Genomic DNA, 21985 nt, shown 5'->3' with positions numbered 1-21985 from the left:
GGAGTAGGTACGACAATAGTGCAACGGGCGGGGTTTGAACCGTCGACCTTTCGGTTATCAGTCCACTCCTATACCGGTTGAGCTATTGAGGCTCTAATCCATACCTAACCATGTGTTTTAATGCTTTCATCAAACCGTTATCTGAAATTTGTACGTATAGGGAATGTGGCATAGTACGGAAGTCATGTAAAATTTCACAGTATTTTATTGTCTCGCACGTACAGATCTACATACGGAAAACAGCAAGTAACCTTTAAAAGAAATTATATATTGGTATTACCCTCTAGGTGCCTGATATGTACGAAGCTCGGTATGTTTGGTATATATTTTAATTGGGGCCACGAGCGCAGCGGAGCGAGTTAAATCAATCATATCGGCAAAAAATAGATGATGCCCGTCCACGTGGATTTAGGTTTTTAAAAATCCCGTGGGATCTATTTGCTTTTCCGGGATAAAAGGTTGCCTATGTCAATTTCCGGGACGCAAACTACCTCTTTACCTCATATAAATTGGTTAAAGGATAGGCCTATAAAAATCTCGTGGGAACTCTTTGAAATTCCGGGATAAAAAGTAGCGTATGTCCGTCCCCATGATGTAAGCAAACTATGAACAATATACGCGGTCGAAGGTAATGTACATCGACTTTTAGAAGGAGATAGCAGATTTGTAGAGCGCTGTCCCTGTCTTTGAGACCGACAAAACGTCAAAACGTCATATAGGTATGAGTGACAGAGACAACGCTCTACAAAGCCAAAATATCATTCTACAGGCCGATGTACGTTACTTTTGGACGCGTACTGTACATCAGTTAAACTGTTGGGCCGTGAAAATCTAGCAGGCAGACACACAGTTCCATTTATAATATTGGTAAAGTAAAGTAAAGTAAAATATGCTTTATTGTACACCAAAACAAAAACAATAGACATATAACAAATACAGCATGTACAATAGGCGGCCTTATCGCTAAAATAGCGATCTCTTCCAGCCAACCTTAGGGTAGAGGATATTATAAAAATTAAAGAAAGCGGAAGGGGTGTACTAATTAAATAAAGTAAATACACATAATTTACGTATGTATATATATATATTAGGGTGTCCCTTATTTTTCAAAGTTTGAATTTTTTAACGCATAGGCTCTAGTTTTGTTTATTTGACCCTAAAACACCCTAATATCAATTTTTTCCTTATTTGGATAACTGCAACCCGTGCCGACTTGAGTTGGAAAAATGTTCATACAAGTTGCGCTGCAAGTGCCGCGTGGTGCCACCCCACGCACGCTCTATTTGTCGATTTATCTCGACCTATCATTATTAACGCGTATTGTTTGATATTTTAAAGATCTCAGTGAAATGGAGAAGCGTTGTAAAAAAGTATTTTCTTAATTGTTCAGGTAAATCACCAAATAACTGATACGAAATTACCGTCTAACCATCAAGTTCTCACAGTTCTGTTTTAACATTCGCGAAATCAAGTAAAGTGTTAGTGAAATCACGAATCTTATCATTCAAGAGTGTATTATATTCTGAAGAAAGGCTGAAATACCCACAAAAGCTCTTCCTAGCTGTATAAAGAAGCTTGTGGATCTTTACCAAGTCTGGCGAGGGGTGCAAAAAAGCACAGCATGCTTATAAAAGCTGCGAGGAGAGTTTTCAAAAAGATTTGGATAATTTATTCGATATCATACACGCTGGTGTGGTGGTGATGTCCAGGTTGTTTATTGGGTGTAGAGAAAAGTTACTTGAAAAGGATGAAAGGGCAAGACAGAGAAAGATTGAAGAAGAGAAAAAAGAGTCTCAGGCAAACGTCTTCACAGAGGTAATTGACATCCTTTTACACAGCATTATACCACCTCAAGAACTAGTAGAACTACACGATATGCCTGCCAGCAATAGGTCATAATTGCGACGATTATCCAATCAACGGACCTTCTATTCAACGAATTCGAACACAAATGGGAAAGGATAAAGCGGATTTCATAAAAAATAATTTTCAGTATAACGTGCCCGAAATTGTTACTGTTTACTGGGATGGAAAACTGTTTCCTGGCCTGTGAGAAGTTCTAAAAAAGAATGCCTGCCAATCCTTACTTCATTTGGAGAAAAGGAGCAGTACTTCCTTGCAGTACTAAAACTGGACATCTCATCTGACAAAGATCAAGCTAAAACAGTTGCAAACGCACTTTGTGACTAGAACCTCTATGATAAGTTAGGTACAAATAATGTGCTGGGATACGACATTATCCAATACAGGCAGCTTGAATGGAACTTGTGTAATTTTGGAACAAAAATTACATAGAGAGATGATACTCTTCTTTGCCGCTATTATGTTTATGAATTGGTTCTTAAGTGTATTTTAATCAAAAATCCACCTCGTTAAAAGTTTAAAGACAACTGGAAAAACATTGACCTTAGTTCTATCGTAACATGCAGTGATTTTGTAAAACAATATCTTTATGACGCAACTATTAACGCATTGGCGACGTTTTTTTTAAGCATAAACTCCAATAATGTATTATGCGTGATGATTATCGAACTGATCGAACTATCTATAATTTTACTTATTGTTTTAGCTGAATCATTGAGTATCCATCAAGCGCAAAATTTGTTTTCGAGTTTGAAAATTCAGCAAAAGCAGTTTTTATTACGCTGTGTTCAAGAACACAAAAAGATGATTCTAGTCTGTAAAAAAGGGACCTTAAGAAGAGAGTATTGTGAATAAATTATGTAACTTTAACTGTTTAATAAATAAAAGTGTTACTTAAATTTGTCTTTTCATCAATATTTACATACAACATTCATATTTACGACGACCTAGCTATTTATTAAGAAGTACTCAAAGACACCATCTTACATAAACTTTGGGACCCTGTCGGCACGGGTTAACATGAACGTAGGAAGTTAAAATTTTATATTTAAGTTAAGCTTAGTATAATAAACAAAATTGGAGGGTATGCGTTTTGATAACTGCAAAAAAAAATTGTTCGACCATATAAGGGACACCCTAATATATATATATATATATAAATGAAAATACAACAGTAAATAAGAGAGGAATAGACGACAGATAATTGGTATGGATTTTGACCGTAAGTAACTCATATCCTTTTCGCTTTTTTCATGGCCCTGTCGTTTAAAATATGTAAATAATTAACTGTAGCCATGTGCGAGTATCCAAATGCCATAGGATCGGGGTTTTTTTGCGTCTGTTATAGATTTCGAGAATGTCATCTGGATTCCGCGCATATTTCGCACACACTGGCGTTGATATTTCGCTACTGTAGGTATGCGAAATACGTTGGTGTGCTAGTGGTGTTAGTGATGTTTTTTTTCTTTTTGGGGGTTTTATATATGATCTTTCCTCTTATAATTTAATCCTCAATAGCTCAACCGGTATAGGAGTGGACTGAAAAACCGCAAGGTCGACGGTTCAAATCCCGCCCGTTGCACTATTGTCGTACCTACTCCTAGCACAAGCCTGACGCTTAATTGGAGAGGAAAGGGGAATATTAGTCATTTAATATGGCTAATATTCTTTAAAAAAAAAAATATATATATATAAAAGGAAAAGGTGACTGACTGACTTTATATATTTAGATTATGTATAATAATATACTGGCTAATGCCCACGACTTCGTATGCGTGAATTAAGTTTTTAAATATCCCGGGAGGACTCACTGATTTTTCCCGAATAAAACTATATCAATGCAAAAAATCACTTCGATCCACTGCATGCTCTGTTGCGGCGCGAGTTAAAGACAAACCAACAAACAAACACACTTTCTTAGTTAAAACTAGATGATGCCCGCGACATCGTCCGCGTGTATTTAGGTTTATAAAACTCATTGGAACTCTTTGATTTTCCGAGATAAAAAGTAGCCTATGTCCTTCCCCGGGATGCAAGCTATCCGTGTACCAAAAGAGATTGCCCATTTTCTTAGGAGCTTTGGGCCCCCCCTAATATAATTGTTATGTCACCATGGTCTTAATTTTATTTTGTAGACAAATAATTAACTCTTTGTATTCTGCAAACGATTTCTATTTATTCACTCTGGTTATAAAGAAATCTTATTTTTCATATTGCTGATATTGAGGTTATATTTAATTAATACTTCTTCAAAATAAATGCATGTTTACGATTCTAACTGTAATTGTGGATATTTTCAATAATAGAGTGAAAAAAAGTCGTTATAAAACATAATCGTAAAAAAATAACACATTTAAAAAAAAAAATTTAAGTTTTGACACGACGCCACAAATGAGGGCGCGTTTACGGGCGATCTCCTTTTTTTGTCAAAATCGATTGAACGGGTGCGCCGTGAAAAGCTAGCAGACAGACAGACGGATACATTTTCGCATTTATAATATTAGTAATACTATGAATATGAGTAGTGATCTAAGATCGATCAATAAATCTAAACAGGTCGATCAATCGTCATAGCGATCTGGAATACCTACGTCACGTCAAACGAATATCTAATGATGTAAACAGTACGTCACAGCGCATCTGACGCGTAGGTCACCGACCGACGGGTAACGGGTACAAGTTCAAACGAGAGCGAATCTTGTTTTTTATATCCGACGTGATGGTATGCTACGTAATTTATTTCATAGTGAGCTTTGCTTTTTATAATGCCGTATATCTCAATTGGGTATTTTCCTACTATTGTATTTGATTAATGTTATTACTTTCTACTATTATCAACTATCAACTAGGATAAAAATAATCAGACAGTCAACAAAGTGATCCTATAAGGGTTCCGTTTTTCTTTTTGCAACCCTCAAGAACCCTACCCTACCCTACCCTAAGAACCCTAAAAAGCAAAACATATTTCTTACATTGTACTTTTTTTGTGGACTTCACGAAAAACATCTAAGTGTATTGTGATAGGCTTTCTTAATGCCTATTTAAGAACGATTTCAGAATTTTTCGTCTATCGTAAATCGTAATCATAATGGTTTTTTACTTAGCCCCTTACAAAATAAGTAAGCAATAAGTTCTATTCAATAATAATAAATATTATGGGTCACGTGAAACCAAAAAAACCCTAGTCGTTTCATAGCCTACATCGTCAAATGTAGGTAATATTTGATGCCTGCCAGTGCCTGCCAGTGTAGGCAAAGCTTCGACGTTTTGTTAGAAATTCCCTAGCTGTCGTAAACCCTAGTATAACAACGAAATTTTACAGTTTTCACATTCTCTTCTTACTAATGTAATATGAAAAGGACAGGCACAACTTGACAGTCTTAAATTTAATTTCGAGCTGTCAATCCTCGTGACTTTAGCTGCCAGTCGCAAGCCTATTTGTTTAAAGAACAAAGGCGAACTGCATACAAAATGTTACCTTGAATGCGTCTATGCAATGTAGGAAAAATATTAATACCACAGCGGGCCCATTACTTAAACATAATCACCAAGATTTTTAATTTCAGAAAAAAAAGATATTAATATCAATCATTCAATCAATCAATCAATCAATCAATCAATCAATCAATCAATCAATCAATCAATCAATCAATCAATCAATCAATCAATCAATCAATCAATCAATCAATCAATCAATCAATCAATCAATCAATCAATCAATCAATCAATCAATCAATCAATCAATCAATCAATCAATCAATCAATCAATCAATCAATCAATCAATCAATCAATCAATCAATCAATCAATCAATCAATCAATCAATCAATCAATCAATCAATCAATCAATCAATCAATCAATCAATCAATCAATCAATCAATCAATCTATCAATCTATCAATCTATCAATCTATCAATCTATCAATCAATCAATCAATCAAAATAATAAAATTTTATAGTCTTTCTAGTTATTCATGTTCTGTCCTCTTTTAGCAATATTAAAAATAAAAAGATGCAGATACTCTAACTTTAACTTAGAGAACAATCAATCAATCAATCAATCAATCTATCAATCAATCAATCAATCAATCAATCAATCAATCAAAATAATAAAATTTTATAGTCTTTCTAGTTATTCATGTTCTGTCCTCTTTTAGCAATATTAAAAATAAAAAGATGCAGATACTCTAACTTTAACTTAGAGAACGACAACAGAATCGGTGCCGTTATGCTATTAATTCGACTGTGTGCTTAATTCGACGCCTGACAACGACTTGTGAGCAAAAAATATAGTAGACATATTTAGTAACAAAGTTTTTCTTTGTAAGATTTTTACCAAAAGCTAACTTTATCACTTATTTCACCAGTGAACGCAGTAAAATTAACTATTTTCAGAGTGAACTACTCTACTACTAGTGTACTACTACTACTAGTGAGTGAGGAAACTCTCGGTTTGATCCTGAATCAACGAAATGTCAAATATTACACTATGGATTACGAGAAATCAATGAAAAATTGTTGTTTCATAGCCTAGCTATTGTAATAATTGTTGGCGCTAGATTACATCCATGGGCGATTCATAGGCTACCTAGCCTCAAAATATATGGAAGGAAGGAAAAAAGATATGACGCCTGCCAGTGACGTCGAAGCTTCGACGTTTTCTTGCAAGTTCCCTAACCGTCGTGATCTGTGCCTAAACTAAAAGAAAAACAGTGTACACAAAATCTCTAATATCATCAATCATCAATCAATCAATCAATATACTTAAAATAAAACTGTAACAGGTCAAATTCTGTACATTGAAGATATTTTGAAAATTTTTTTTCGAGGGCACTCTATAATCGATACTGAACCCAAAACTGTAATTTTTTTCATTTTTGTCTGTCTGTCTGTCTGTCTGTCTGTCTGTCTGTCTGTCTGTCTGTCTGTCTGTCTGTATCACGGCCGCGCATCACGCTGAAACTACTGAATGGATTCCAATGAAACTTGGTACGATTTGAGGTCATACTATGAGGAAGAATATAGGATACTTTTTATCCCGAAATTCAGCATGGTTCCCGTAGGAGAGGGGACGAAAGTTAAAATGTATACTGAGTTGTAATTCATTAACGCGTAGTCCGATTTCATTCATTCTTTTTTTGTTAGAAAGGGGATATTTTAAAGATTGTTCCGTAAATATTTCAAGGTCATCGGTTTTTAACCGACTGTCAAAAAGGAGGTGGTTCTTTTTTCTACATCGATTTTTTCGAGGTTTCTGGACCGATTTGCAATTTTTTTTTTTAATCAACAAAAAAAGTTTTCGTGGTGGTCACATAAAAAATTCTGGATTCAACTCCTTAATCCTGATGCTGCAGGGTTACTGCCCGCCTGGGTTATCAAGATTCAGGAAGTGTTCATAGTGAATTCATATTGTAGGTACCAAGCAACGACTTTATTCTCAGACTTCAAGTCTCAACTCCTCAACCCTGATGATGTAGGGTACAGCACTCCTAAACTATAATGTTTCAGGAACTGCGGATGATGCAAAATTAATTTAGGTACCAAGCATAGGCTACATCACTGAACTTCGGATCCTAACTCCTCAATCCTGATGCTGCAAAGTACTGAAGTCCTAAATCGTGGGGATTTTAGAATTTCTGATAGTGAATTCATATTTTAAAAAAAATTAAAAAATTTGAATCGACTGTTAGGCGAAACGAAGTTCGCAGGGTCAGCTAGTGTATTACTAAAATATTAAATGACAATACTATTGTGTTGCGGCAAACCGCAGATTGTGCAATAGTGCACATAGATATTGGTGACAGGAGTTGAAATCATAAACTTACTTGAATACTTACTTAGTAGGGGGCCTGACCACTACCTACGAAGCAGTGGCGTGCAGGTCATAGAGGCATAAATGCACTGCTTACCCTACTTGTAATAGCTCAATGCATATTTTTCATTATGACCTGTCAGTAAACACATTCCTACCTAACTAATGCTTACCCTGGCTTCAAACACTGTGCATGCCACTGCGTACGAAGGACCGGAGACTTTCGCAATAGGTAGAGAGTTCATCATCATCATGATCAACCTATCGCCGGCTCACTACAGAGCACGGGTCTCCTCTCAGAGTGAGAAGTGTTTGGCCATAGTTTACCACGCTGGCCATGTGCGGATTGGTTGACTTCACACACCTTTGAGAACATTATGGAGAACTCTCAGGCATGCAGGTTTCCTCACGATGTTTTCCTTCACCGTTAAATCAAGTGATACTTAATTACTTAAAACGCACATAACTCCTAAAAGTTAGAGGTGCGTGCCCGGGATCGAACCCCTGACCTCCGATAAGAAGGCGGACGTTATCATTCAAATAATCCCTTACATTGTAATAAGATTTTTTTAACTTATATTTTAATCCTTACTCAAATTTATGTTTTTAATTTAAGGTAATATTCAAACACCAGTTACAACGGTCAAATGTATAAGGCTCATCAGACATTGTTTCAACCTATTTGTTGTACCTGCATTGTTTTGATTAAAACATTCATTCATTCATTCAATAAGTTTACGTTTTATGAACAACTAGCTGACCCGCCCCGGCTTCGCTCGGGTGGAATTTTCGAACCGCGTCATTTACGGGAGCCGCGCGGGTACCTTACTCATAGATCTAAACTCCCCTCCCGCACGCGCACCCCCGCCTTGGTGACGCCCACTTCGCAACGGGCCGTGCAGCAGAAATCGTAATATTTTAATTTCGCCATAACTTCAAAACCAAACGTCCAATTTTAATCATTCAAAGACCAAATATTATCTCCATAAACTGTTCTTAGTGATGAAATCATTTATTTTGATAAGGATTAATAGCATGAGTAAAATAAACGCGTTTAAATGTAGTCCAAAAAAAATTCAAGATTTTTAAATAAAAAAATGGTTGCTGTGCCTCACTCGACATAGATGGGTATAGTGTGTCGCGGACTTTTTTGTAGATATTTATAAGATCTACAATTAATTAGAACATTTTATGGTTCTATCTTTTATAGTTTAGGCAGCGTACGCAAAATAAGTAACTTTTCTGGTTGATTTTTTACACCTTGTGTCCGAAAAACCCAAATATCTTACGGAACCCTATTTTTTTCCAAAATAAAATATAGCCTATGTTACTCGTGGATAATGTAGCTTTCGAATGGTGAAAGAATTTTTAAAATCGGTCCAGTAGTTTTTGAGCCTATTCAGTACAACCAAACAAACAAACAAACAAACAAACAAACAAACAAACAAACAAACAAACAAACAAAGTTTTCCTCTTTATAATATTAGTGTAGACAACAGAACAGTTTAGGAGGTAAGATGGCCACGCTACAACAATTACGTTCAATGCTAGAGTCGATCAATCATAGTATTGCGTATGTTGGTATTATTTCTCTATTAGGGGTTTCGACACGAGGCGACGGACACGGTCTGGACGCGGCCATCGTTGAAATCGCTATCTGATGGGTTTTTGTTAAAAAGAAACTACAAGGATATACCTCCTTGAAGATTTCATAATGACTTTTATCAGATACTAGCTTATGCTCGCGACTTCGTCCGCGTGGACTACACAAAATTCAAACCCCTTTTTCACCCCCGTAGGGATTGAATTTTCGAAAATCCTTTCTTAGCGGATGCCTACGTCATAATAGCTGTCTGCATGCCAAATTTCAGCCCGATCCGTCCAGTAGTTTGAGCTGTGCATTGATAGATCAGTCAGTAAGTCAGTTACCTTTTCCTTTTATATATTTAGACTAGCTTATGCTCGCGACTTCGTCCGCGTGGACTACAAAATTTCAAAACCCTATTTCACCCCCTTAGGAGTTGAATTTTCAAAAATCCTTTCTTAGCGGATGCCTACGTCATAATAGCTATCTGCATGCCAAATTTCAGCCCGATCCGTCCAGTAGTTTGAGCTGTGCGTTGATAGATCAGTCAGTCAGTCAGTCAGTCAGTCAGTCAGTCAGTCAGTCAGTCAGTCACCTTTTCCTTTTATATATATAGATAAGAAAGCTTGGGAATGAGTTGCTTAACAGCTCTGTGTTAGTTCTAATAAGTTTAAGTGATTTTATAAAGTGGTGATAGTAAAAAGAATACCCAGCATACATAAGCTCCAAAGCTTATAGACAAATCTGTACGATACAACGTACAGCATGCGATATGCACACACCGCCCTCCCACTACTAAAGAAAAAGGAAAAGCGAGCAACACAGAACACCACATAAATCTTCTAGAATAGACATCCACTAAGAAAGGATTTTTGAAACCCCTACCCTAAGGATTGTTGAATAGAAGCAGGCGTTACTATCCCAAACACACTCGTCGCACGTTTCGCCCAAATGTGCATTGTAAGGTGTACATCTCCTGAGGATGCTCCCGTGTCGGGGCGAAACGTGCGTCGAGTGTATTTGGGATTTGTGTGGTGCTGCTTGGTAATGGTGCGTATTGCTTGCCTGGTGGCTGTTTCTTCCTGCATGTTTAGCAGTGGGAGATGGTTGCACCATACAGATTTGACCTGTTTCAGCGGATTATAGCAAACTAGCTTATGCTCGCGACTTCGTCCGCGTGGACTACATAATTTCAAACCCCTGTTTCACCCCCTTCAGGGTTAAATTTTTAAAAATCTTTTCTTAGCGGATTCCTACGTCATAATAGCTATCTAAGTATGTCAAATTTCAGCCCGATCCGTCCAGTAATTTGAGCTATAAATAGATCAGTCAAACACTCACTTTTTCCTTTTATATATTTAGATTTATTTTTATTGATTATTTTAAAAACGTATTTCAAAAGAAGTTTTAGAAGGGCATAATTTATCTTTTTTAATAGATATAGCGAGCAAACGAGCAGGCGGGTCACCTGATGTTAAGTGATTACCGCCGCCCATGAACATTTGCAGCACCAGAGGAACCGCCGATGCGTTGCCGGCCTTTTAGGAATTTGTTGGTCCGCCCCTTGAATAACCCCATGTTGTAATCTAGTGGGAACACCGCCGATGAGAGTTACATAAATTTCGAACCCCCATTTGACCCATTTACTGGTAGAATTCCGAAAAATCCTTTCTTATTGGATACCTACTCTTTCTACTATTGGACCAGCGGTTTACGCTGTGCGTTGATATATATGTCAGTCAGTCAGTCATTCAGTCAGGACTTTGAATTTTATATATACAGATTAAGCTTTTGGTTCATTGTACCCCTAAGGAAGTAAAATAGGGGTTTGAAATTTGTTTAGTCTACGCGTACGAAGTCGCAGGCACATGCTAGTAGAAATAAAATAAGGTAAACCAGTTCAATTATCTTGCAGGTTCAAACTACAGTGGGAACTGTATTGTATCCACAAGGTTACGGAGAAAAAGCTCCTATACCGCGACCTTGATACGCTAATTATTTATTATCTATATCACCTATATATTATTATCTACATGACTTGTGGCACTGCACTGACCTCTTGTCTTTATACAAATGCGCTGGACCTACGATTGCCGACGTGTTTTTGAAGCAACTCTATTTTAGCTATTTCGACGCTGATAGCAGCAGTGAGCGTCATGTAAGCGTACTCGGAATAAAATGTTAGCGATGAAACATCTGTCAAAATAGTGTCGATACGACATGAAATGAAAATTTATGTATTGCATGTAGAAAAGCATGTACTACTAATGATTATGTCAAGACTCTACCACACCGGTTCGGATTCTATTTTTTTATTTTTTTTATTCAGATACAAGTTAGCCCTTGACTGCAATCTCACCTGGTGGTAAGTGATGATGCAGTCTAAGATGGAAGTGGACTAACCTGGAAGGGGTATGGCAGTTTTTATGAAACCCATGCCCCTATGGTTTCTACACGGCATCGTACCGGAACGCTAAATAGCTTGGTGGCTTGGCTTTGCCGTTCGGATGGTAACTAGCCACGGCCGAAGCCTCCGACCAGACCAGATCAGAAATTTAGAAATTATAAAACTCCAAAACCCTGCTAGGAATCGAACCCGGGACCTCCCACTAATAAGACCACAGTGCTTATCACTGAGCCAGGGCGGTCGCACAAGTCTACTGAGAAGAGCTGGCAACAAACCCAGCAGTTGCTTTTTTAAGTTCCAATATGTAAATACAAGTCCATTTCACACAGTGTCAATTTTAATTAAAATTAAACGCTCGGTGGGGCGCTTCGAATTGTCACAAAAATAACTGTTATTTTGTAGGGCACATCTCTTCCAGCGTACTCTTTAAGTTCATTTCAGTGTATCTACATGACTTATGGCATAGAACTAAATCCTTTGTCATGCTACCAATAAAAAATTTACTTATGTATAGGTTTCCTTCTACTTCCGTACCTATTTATTAGTGCAGTAGCTTTTCCCGCGACTTCGTCCGCGTGATATCAATACCCTTATTATAAATGCGAAAGTGTTTGTTTGTTGGTTTCACGTCGCAACAGTGCAACGGATTGACGTGGTTTTGCATGGGTATAGATAAAAAAGAATTTTTAAAATCGGTCCAGACGTCTTCGAGTAATCGGGGAACATACATAAAAAAAAAAAAAAGATTCCGACGAATTGAGAGCCCCCTCCTTTTTTGAAGTCGGTTAAAAAGACCTGGTGAGTGACATAGGCCACTTTTTTCCGGGAAAATAAAAGTTCCCATCGGGATATTTAAAAACCTAATTCCACGCGGACGAAGTCGCGGGCATCAGCTAGTAATTTATAGCCTAGCACTCGGGGATAATGAAGCTATCTATATATTGTATATACCATCATCATCAGTAATCCATTGCCGGCTAACTACTGAGCACTGGTCGCGTCTTAGAATGAGAAGAGTTTGGCCATAGTTCACCACACTGGCTAAATGCGGATTGGCAGACTTCACACATTTGAGAACATTACAGAAAACTTTCAGGCTTGCGGGATTTTTCCCCGATGTTTTCTTCACCGTTAAAGTAAGTGATATTTAATTACTTAAAACGCACATAACTCTGAAAATTAACAGGTGCGTGTCCGGGATCGAACCCCAGTCCTCCGAATAGGAGGCTGACGTCTTAACCACTACGCTATCACTCTTTTTGTATCCTTGCACGATAAATCTTTACATGTACAAATTGCTCTACAAATAAAAGATTTTTTAGAATGTCGGAATCATACGATCTAATTTTTTTTAATTAAGCGTACTCAGTCAAGGCAAGATACCGTTTCCGCTTCGGTAATAGGTGAATAAATTTAATTGTTTTTATTTTAATTTATATACTCGTATCTTATTAGAGGACTAGCTTATGCTCGCGACTTCGTCCGCGTGGACTACAAAATTTCAAAACCCTATTTCACCCCCTTAGGAGTTGAATTTTCAAAAATCCTTTCTTAGCGGATGCCTACGTCATAATAGCTATCTGCATGCCAAATTTCAGCCCGATCCGTCCAGTAGTTTGAGCTGTGCGTTGATAGATCAGTCAGTCAGTCAGTCAGTCAGTCAGTCACCTTTTCCTTTTATATATATAGATGCCCGCGGCTTCGTCCGCGTGGATCTAGGTTTTTGATAATACCGTAGGAACTCTTTGATTTTCCGGGAATAAAAGTAGCCTGTGTCACTCTCCAGGCCTTTACCTAAATTCTATTATTTCTCCCGGAAAGCCCAAATACCAATTTTTATAAAAAGATATAACTTGAAAAATGTCGGACTTTCATACAACTTTCATCCCCTATTTATGGCTTGAATTTCCAAAAATACTTTCTTAGTGAGCGCCTACTTTATAAAAGGAGCCTACTGTCAAAATTTCAAGTTTCTAACCCCAGAGGGTCAGGCTGTGTCGATAGATCAGTCAGTCAAGACGCTCACTTCGCTCCGCCCCTTATCTTCCCCACACCAGTGAAAAGGCAGCCTAAGGGGGTAAAATATGGGTATGAAAATCGCGGCAGTTCGCCATCCCTAAATGGGTTAACCTATATAACCCATTTAGGGGTGGCGAACTGCCACCATTCGCCACTATTATGACGTAGGCATCCGCTAAGAAAGGATTATTGAAAATTCAACCCCTAAGGAGTAAAATAGGGGTTTGAAATTTGTGTAGTCCACGCGGATTAAGTGGCGAGCATAAGCTAGTTTTATATATACACATAAGACATGCTCAAATGGCAAGTTGACATTATACAGTAGTTATATGGAGGTTATGTTTGTATTGTGACATTTTAATGGTCTGAGAACCATGCTTATGTGGGAAGTTCGTGCATTCGATGGCGCAATATAAACATTAGCTCATTTATAATGTAAAATATAAAAATTACCTTCTTTGTAGAAATATAAGCAAGTTTTTTGCGAAATGTTTGTAGCACACAAAGCAAAATAAGAAAAAAAGAATGTTTTTAGCTCTAAAAAAAACAGTTCAGGACTTATGTTAATAGATGTTCAGATTCAGAATAATCAGTACCCTTATAATAAAGTGTGTTTGTTTGTTGGTTTGTCCTTCAATCACGTCGCAACGGTGCAACGGATTGACGTGATTTTTTTGTGTGGGTATAGATGTCACCTGGAGAGTGACATAGGCTACTTTATATCCCGGAAAAACAAAGAGGTCCCACGGGTTTTTTAAAAACCTAATTTCACGCGGATGAAGTCGTGGGTGTCAGTTAGTAAATAGATAAGTCACAGTCTCAATAGCTCAACGGTTAAGAAGCAGACTAGAATCCGAAAGGTCGGCGGTCGGCCCACTCTGAGCACAAGCTTTTTTTAGTTGGAGGGGAAAGGGGAATATTAATCACTGGATGATGCCCGCTTTGTCCCGTGTGGATTTAGGTTTTTAAAAATCCCGTGCGAACTCTTTGATTTTCCGGGATAAAAAGTAGCCTATGTCTTTCCCCGGGATCCACGCTATCTTTGTACGAAGTTTCGTCAAAATCGGTTGAACGGATAGGCCGTGAAACGCTAGCAGACAAACAGACAGACAGACAGAAACACTTTCGCATTTATAATATTAGTATGGATAGTATGGATGATTAACTTGGCTAATATTTTTGACAAAAAGATAAGCATTTGAAGTAGCTCAGGCTCACGAATAAATGATCTTTAATTTTTTTATACGTATCCATACTAATATTATCAATGCGAAAGTGTTTCTGTCTATCTGTCTGTCTGTCTGTCTGCTAGATTTTCACGGCCCATCCGTTAAACCGATTTTGATGAAATCTGGTACAGAGATAGCTTGTATCCCGGGGAAGGACATAGGCTACTTTTTATCTCGGAAAATCAAACAGTTCCCACGGGTTTTTAAAAACCTAAATCCACGCGAACGAACTCGCGAGCATCAGCTATTATGTCATAAGTGGCACAGTTGTCCTATATGCAATAAATAAATTCATTTCATTTCAAAGATAGAGACAAAAAGGAAACAAGTAGGTTTTATAAGTTACGTCCGTTTATTCACACACATCCTCGCCTCTATTGCATCTGTACATTTTTTTTATCATTATCCACAATATAAGTTACATTCCGAACGATTCATTATTTATTATAGAGATTGAGTATTACAAAGAGATTTTTTGGCCTATTCCTATCACAGTTTTTACCATCCGTGCGCGAGTCCATGACCGCCGTAGGCTCCATGTGAAGCGTATGCGACTGGAGCATGGACGATGGGAGCTGGGTGGGTCTGGGATAGGGATGAGGTGGCTACTGAGTGGGAACCTCCGGCGATGAGGCCGGGGGCGGCCCAGGCTCCGTGTCCGGCGGCGAGACCGACGCCGTGACCGGCGGCGAGACCGAGACCGTGTCCGGCGGCGAGACCGAGACCGTGTCCGGCGGCGAGACCGACACCGGCGTACGCGCCATGTCCGGCCAATTGACGAGCTACCACGGGAGCGACACCAGCGGCGGCTCCGTCAATCTGGGCTTGGTGGGTCTGAACAGCGTTGACAGATTGCCAGGCGTGGTCTTCAGCGGCGTTGACAGCCTGGCCCTGGACTTCGGAAGCCTGGTCGTGCCATTCACGGGCAGCGTCGACTGAAGCGCGGGCGTGGTCGGAGACGGTGACGTGAGCGTCGATGGCAGCACCATGGATGTCACCGGGGGGGATGGTGGGGGCGACGGCGTGGCCGACGGCCAAGGGGGCGGCTACTCCATAACCTGCGCCGTAGCCCAGACCTCCGTGGCCAAGGGCGAGACCACCGGCAAGGCCGAGTCCACCATGGCCAAGTCCGGCTAAGCCATAAGAGGGTGCTGCTGCTGCGCAGGCGAGGACGGCGGTGGCTACAATCTGTTGAAAAAAGGGGGAAATTAGTAAGTCTTTGGGATACAATTTGTTGAACACGGGCTTATTCAAGAAACAGGTCAACAAATTCGTGAAAAGCTGGCAATGCATTGGTGGTTCCTCTGGTGCTGCAAATGTTCATAGGCGGCGCTAAGCATTTAATATTAGGTGACTCGCTTGCTCGTTTGCTCTCAAATGTTTTTATTGTGTAGAAAAGGGAGGTTATGGGTTGTTAAAGCAGACTATTGTGGTTCCTTAGAGGTTGCTAAGACAAACGAATATTTCGTGAAGGTCTTAAAAGTTTCTGGGTTAAAAAATTACAATAAGGAGATCGTGGTTATGTAACACGATAGGTCAAAGATAGTCCGAAAAATTAATCAGGTCATGACTGAGGTAAGATTTTTTTGTGTATGGCGTAAAAAAAATTTAATCGAAAAAATGGGTTAGAACAAAGAAAAAAGTCGAAAAGTTGAAAGAACCTGACATTGGCTAATCTGTGTAAAGCCAGAAGAAGAACAAAAAAAAAAAGTTGAAAGAGTTCGGATACCAATTCAAATATAGGTCATAGGTGGTTCGGACAACGAAATAGGTCATAAATAATATAAGTTTTTTTTTAATTCTAAGAACGTGTTAGAACAAAGAGAAGGTTGGAGTAGGTCAGAGGGCATTTTTAATGAAGAGGTCAGAAATAATTTGCAGTTCTAGCTCAAATATCATGAATGGAAGAAGACAAAGAATAAACGCGGAGGTCAAACTAGGTAGTTCCGGATTTTTGGTATTTCTAGGAAATTTTAAACAGTTTGATAAGAATAGACCCTGATCTTTCGGGTATGTGGTAGAAAGAAGAAGAAATTTGAAACAGGTCAGAGAGAAATCCAAATATTTGTTCGGAAATATATAGCAATCCGTGATTAAACACCAGGTTTACTATGCTAGAAGATCTATAGTCAATCCAAAGCACTAGGACATAGACTGGGGCTACACGTATCCTGAAAATTTGACCCGAATTAGGCGTGGTTTACACGATTTTAATACGCCACAAAACACTAGCTTTATCAAACTGGGGGCGGTGTGACTGAGCTTTATAACTCCACAAACACTTCACAATTGCACAACTATGTTATTGTTGACTATGGTTAAGTTAACTATTAAACTATGGTTATCGGTTAACTAACCAGAAATCTCATCGTGCACTTCTGTTAGACTGCTCGTGGGCTACTGATTGCTGTTGTTTGGTCGCCCCGCGCTTTTATACTAGCGCTTGCTTGGAACGGCTGTGAAAAAAGTAAGTGGTCGCTGTCAAGGGCGGGAAGGGTGCAGGAAGCCTGGTCATTTTGACAGCAACGTGTTCGAAATTCAAATTTCGGGCTCCACATGGTCACAGACATTTCTACTTTTTTTTTTATTAGGCAAAGGCTTAATTCTGAACAGCTAAATAAAAGAAGTTTGGTATTAAGTTCCCGGATAACTTATCATTCGATGTACATATTTAAAAAAAAAATCTTTTTTATTCGTATAAACTTTTACAAGTACTTACGAATAGTCGGATGCATCTACCACTGGTTCGGAATGCCTTTCCTACTTACTTTAGTCGATCTAGTAATCGGAAGTTTATTGTGATAACGATTAATACGATGGTGACACCTCGAACTTGCCGTGATAGCCTAGCCTCACTTACCACCAGGTGAGATTGCAGTCAAGGGCTAACTTGTGTATGAATTTTTAAAAAAACGTACCCGTTATTTACGTTTTGTAATATATCGTTAAACTACGACATAATTCTAAAATTATTATATGAAGGTATAATTCTGTAAGAATACTCGGTAAGTACTTACTCCAGAATAACTTATCATCATCATCATCAACCGATAGACGTCCACTGCTGGACATAGGTCTCTTGTAGGGACTTTCACACGCCACGGTCTTGCGACTCGTCTGATGTCGTCCGTCCACCTACTAGGGGGTCTTCCAATGCTGCGTCTTTCGGTGCGAGGTCGCCATTCCATTATCTTATCACTCTATCAATAACTTATTATTCGATACATATTTAGATCGACAGTAATTGGAATCAGTTATTTCAATTATCATGTAACTAGCGACCCGCCCCGGCTTCGCATGGGCGCAATGTAGATACTAATCTAATGTGGTGTCATTGCCTCGGAAACTCTCAAATGAGAGGATTATTGTCCGACCTAATTCACATTATTTCAATTTCTCTAGGGATCTCTAATTTTTTGAGAACTAAACTATAGCTATAAACCTTCCTCTTGAATCACTCTATCTATTGGTTAAAACCGCATTAAAATCCGTTGGGTAGTTTAAAAGATCTACGCGTTCATACATACAGACAGCGGGAAGCGACTTTATTTTATACTATGTAGAGATGATGTTTTCATCAAGCAAAGGTTTCTTTCCTTACAGCCAAATAAAAGAAGGGGTACAAAGTCTCCCGAATAACTTTATGATTATAGTGCACACATTTTGAGAACGCACTCGTCATATTATTTACTCAATGTGTAAACTTCAATTGTGTTCATGCATACTAATAAATAAATAAATAAAAAATAAAAATAAAAAAAACTGTCGTGTCAATTGTCATATCAAACGTACGATTTTAGTCCTTAATCAGTACCCATATTGCGAAAATGTGTTTGTTTGTTGGTTTATTGGTTTGTTGGTTTGTCCTTCAATCACGTCGCAACGGAGCAGCGGATCGACGTATTTTTTTGCATGGGTATAGTTAAAGACCTGGAGAGTGACATAGGCTATTTTTTATTCCGGAAAATCAAAGAGTTCCCACGGGATTTTTGAAAATCTGAATCCACGCGTACGAAGTCGCGGGCATTAGCTAGTTATACATATTTTAATTGCTCTAGTAATCGCAAGCACTGGTATATCAATTATGTAATATGACACATCAATATTGATGTGTTTGGTTCATGAAAGTATAATTTTTCTTCTCGGAGAATTAATTTGAATGTTATTAAGCTGTTTTACTCGTAGCTTTGTATGCGTAGAGTTTGTGAGTATCTTTGAACATTGTGTGTATTTAGACATGTGATGTTTTAGCTACAAAGACGTGTCGCCAAGCGATTTAGCGTCCTGACAGAGTGACCTAGAGCTCACTCTAGTTCACTCTGTCTGTCTGGTGTAGGGAACTCTACGGTTTGATCCTGAATCGACATCTGTCAAATATTATTCTACAGGTGACGAAAAATCCAAGAATTATTACTCCCTACACCCATGTTGAAATCAAAGATACATACTCGTTTAGTAGTGAATTCACAGCTAGGAATATTACCATTGATTTGTTCTGTAATAAATTGGAAAATTAAAAGAAAAATTGTCAAATCACTTAACTCTCAAATGGGAGATCTCAAACATTAATTTATGGTTGTTTAAAAGATTTAAGTACCTATTTTTATATCAAATAATTTGTTTAAAAGACTCAAGTACCTACTTATAATCGCTGTAATAAATAGCCATTTGAATCAATCAAACTCCATGAAATTTCGTAGACACGCGCCGTTTCACTACTTAACTGAACAGTGAACATGGGTCTCCTCTTAGAATGAGAGGCGTAGGCCATAGTCTACCACTTTGGCCAAGTGCAGATTGACAGACTTCACAACATTATGAAGGAGTCTTAGATATGTAGGTTTCCTAGCGATGTATTCTTCACCGTTAAAGCAAGTTACATTTAATCCATACTAATATTATAAATGCGAAAGTGTGTCTGTCTGTCTGTCTGTCTGTCTGCTATCTTTTCACGGCCCAAACGTTCAACCGATTTTGATGAAATTTGGTACAGAGTTAGCTTATATCCCGGGGAAGGACATAGGTCGCGGGGATCATCTAGTTGCATATATTTGCATAAAACGCATATGACTTCGAAAAATTAGAAGTGCGTGCTTGGAACGAACCCCCGAACCCTCCGAATTGGAGGTCGTCGTCCTAACCATCACCGCTTATTTCCTTACTTACATTATAAAGTTGCCAAATTTAAAGTGAATTACAAAATTTCAACTAAGTATAAAGTAAATTGGGTAAGTGACGTACGTTTAACGTATTAACTTAAGTGCTAAGTGTAACACCCAAACGGTAGAAAACTAATCTACAAGTATAATAATATTAGTCCTGAACTTTAAAGTAGCCAATCAATGTGCAAAACTGCTCAAATTTCCCCAAGTTGTTTTTTTTTTTTTAATTTATTTAATTAAAAGACCAGCGCTTGGCTTCAATCAGACCTGGTGGCAACTGATGATGCAGCCTAAAATGCCTATTTAATCTGGACTAGAGTTAGTATATCAATGTATTAGCCATGTTAATCATGACTAACATTCCCCTTTCCCCTCCAATTAAGCGTGAAGCTTGTGCTAGTAGTAGGGACGACAATAGTGCAAACGGGTGGGGTTTGAACCGCCTTCCTTCCGGATTTCAGTCAGCTCTTTAACCGTTGAGCTATTGAGGCTTTATTATTAGGTACTAGGTGATTCCCGCGACTTCGTCCGAGTGGATTTATGGTTTTAAAAATCCCGTGAGAACTCTTTGATATTCCGGGATAAAAAGTAGCCTATGTCCTTCCTCGGGATGTAAGCTAACTCTGTACTAAATTTTATCAAAATCGGTTGCACTACAGCAGACAGACATACAGACACACTTTTGCATCTATAATATTAGTATGGATTACTTTATTCATAGGTATTCAGGTCGCAGGATGCAATTATAGGCGCTGTGCGGATTAGACATGGTGTGATCACATCCCATCAAACAGGCTCCGAGACCTATCCGATAACATTCATCCATATTCATCTACATAATATGTAAGACGTCCTACTGGTCTAACTACACTTATACCTCGAAGCAAGTTGAATGCGCATTCAACTTGCTTCGAGGTATAAGTATATGTCATGTACTTAGGCAGCCGAAGCAATCCATTCAATAGCTCATGCGTCATCTATATATATAAAAGGAAAAGGTGACTGACTGACTGACTGACTGACTGAATGACTGACTGACTGACTGACTGATCTATCAACGCACAGCTCAAACTACTGGACGGATCGGGCTGAAATTTGGCATGCAGATAGCTATGACGTAGGCATCCGCTAAGAAAGGATTTTTGAAAATTCAACTCCTAAGGGGGTGAAATAGGGTTTTGAAATTTTGTAGTCCACGCGGACGAAGTCGCGAGCATAAGCTAGTATTATATAAAAGGAAAAGGTGACTGACTGACTGACTGATCTATCAACACACGGCTCAAACTACTAGACGGGTTGGGCTGAAATTTTGCATGCAGATAGCTATTATGACGTAGGCATCCGCTAAGAAAGGATGTTTGAAAGTTCAACCCCTAAGGAGTGAAATAGGGGGGGTTTGAATTTTGTGTAGTCGCGGACAAAGTCGTGAGCATAAGCTAGTCTAAATTTATAAAAGGAAAAGGTGACTGACTGACTGACTGACATGATCTATCAACGCACAGCTCAAACTATTGGACGGATAGGGCTGAAATTTGGCATGCAGGTAGCTATTATGACGTAGAAATCCGCTAAGAAAGGATTTTTGAAAATTCAATCCCTATAAGGGAAAAACAGGGGTTTGAAATTTGTGTGGTCTACGCGGACGAAGTCGTGGGAATAAGCTAGTTAATTTGTATTACAGTTGCGTGTGTTGCGTGTGCGTCACAAACCAGGGAGAATATGCAAGAGAGTGCGTGCGTGTTGCGTGCAGCACAGCGTTTGATGCATGCACTGTTGCCAGCGAATATGCATGCGAACAGGTATAGGGACGGCTTGATAGTGAATGTGTCCAACGCAAGTTGAAAGCGCACCAGTGTATAGTTAGATCTGATGATTGACTGATAGAGCAGCAAATTAGCTAGATAATTGG

General features: G+C 38.6%; 2 protein-coding genes and 1 long non-coding RNA gene across 6 annotated transcripts in view; 1 reads left to right on the top strand and 2 right to left on the bottom strand.

Annotated features, from left to right (window-relative positions):
• The window catches only part of LOC138404331 (uncharacterized), a 265328-nt gene that overhangs the window by 34138 nt on the left and 209205 nt on the right, over positions 1–21985 (bottom strand). The gene's annotated exons all lie outside the window — the stretch shown is intronic.
• Rbcn-3B (WD repeat-containing protein Rbcn-3B) overlaps positions 1–21985 on the top strand; it is a 170873-nt gene that overhangs the window by 107285 nt on the left and 41603 nt on the right. The gene's annotated exons all lie outside the window — the stretch shown is intronic.
• Positions 15248–17334, bottom strand: LOC138404296 (uncharacterized). Its single transcript, XM_069507998.1, has 2 exons — positions 17272–17334; positions 15248–16102 (listed from the first exon to the last, which is right to left on the bottom strand). Exons 1-2 carry the CDS (start codon positions 17281–17283, stop codon positions 15413–15415), a joined length of 702 nt encoding a protein of 233 aa, XP_069364099.1. The 5' UTR covers positions 17284–17334; the 3' UTR covers positions 15248–15412.

The sequence above is a fragment of the Maniola hyperantus genome, chromosome 27 (assembly GCF_902806685.2).
Source record: "Maniola hyperantus chromosome 27, iAphHyp1.2, whole genome shotgun sequence".
Lineage (NCBI taxonomy): Eukaryota > Metazoa > Arthropoda > Insecta > Lepidoptera > Nymphalidae > Maniola > Maniola hyperantus.
Note: the sequence above shows the minus strand (reverse complement) of the source record. Positions and strands in the feature narration are given on the sequence as shown.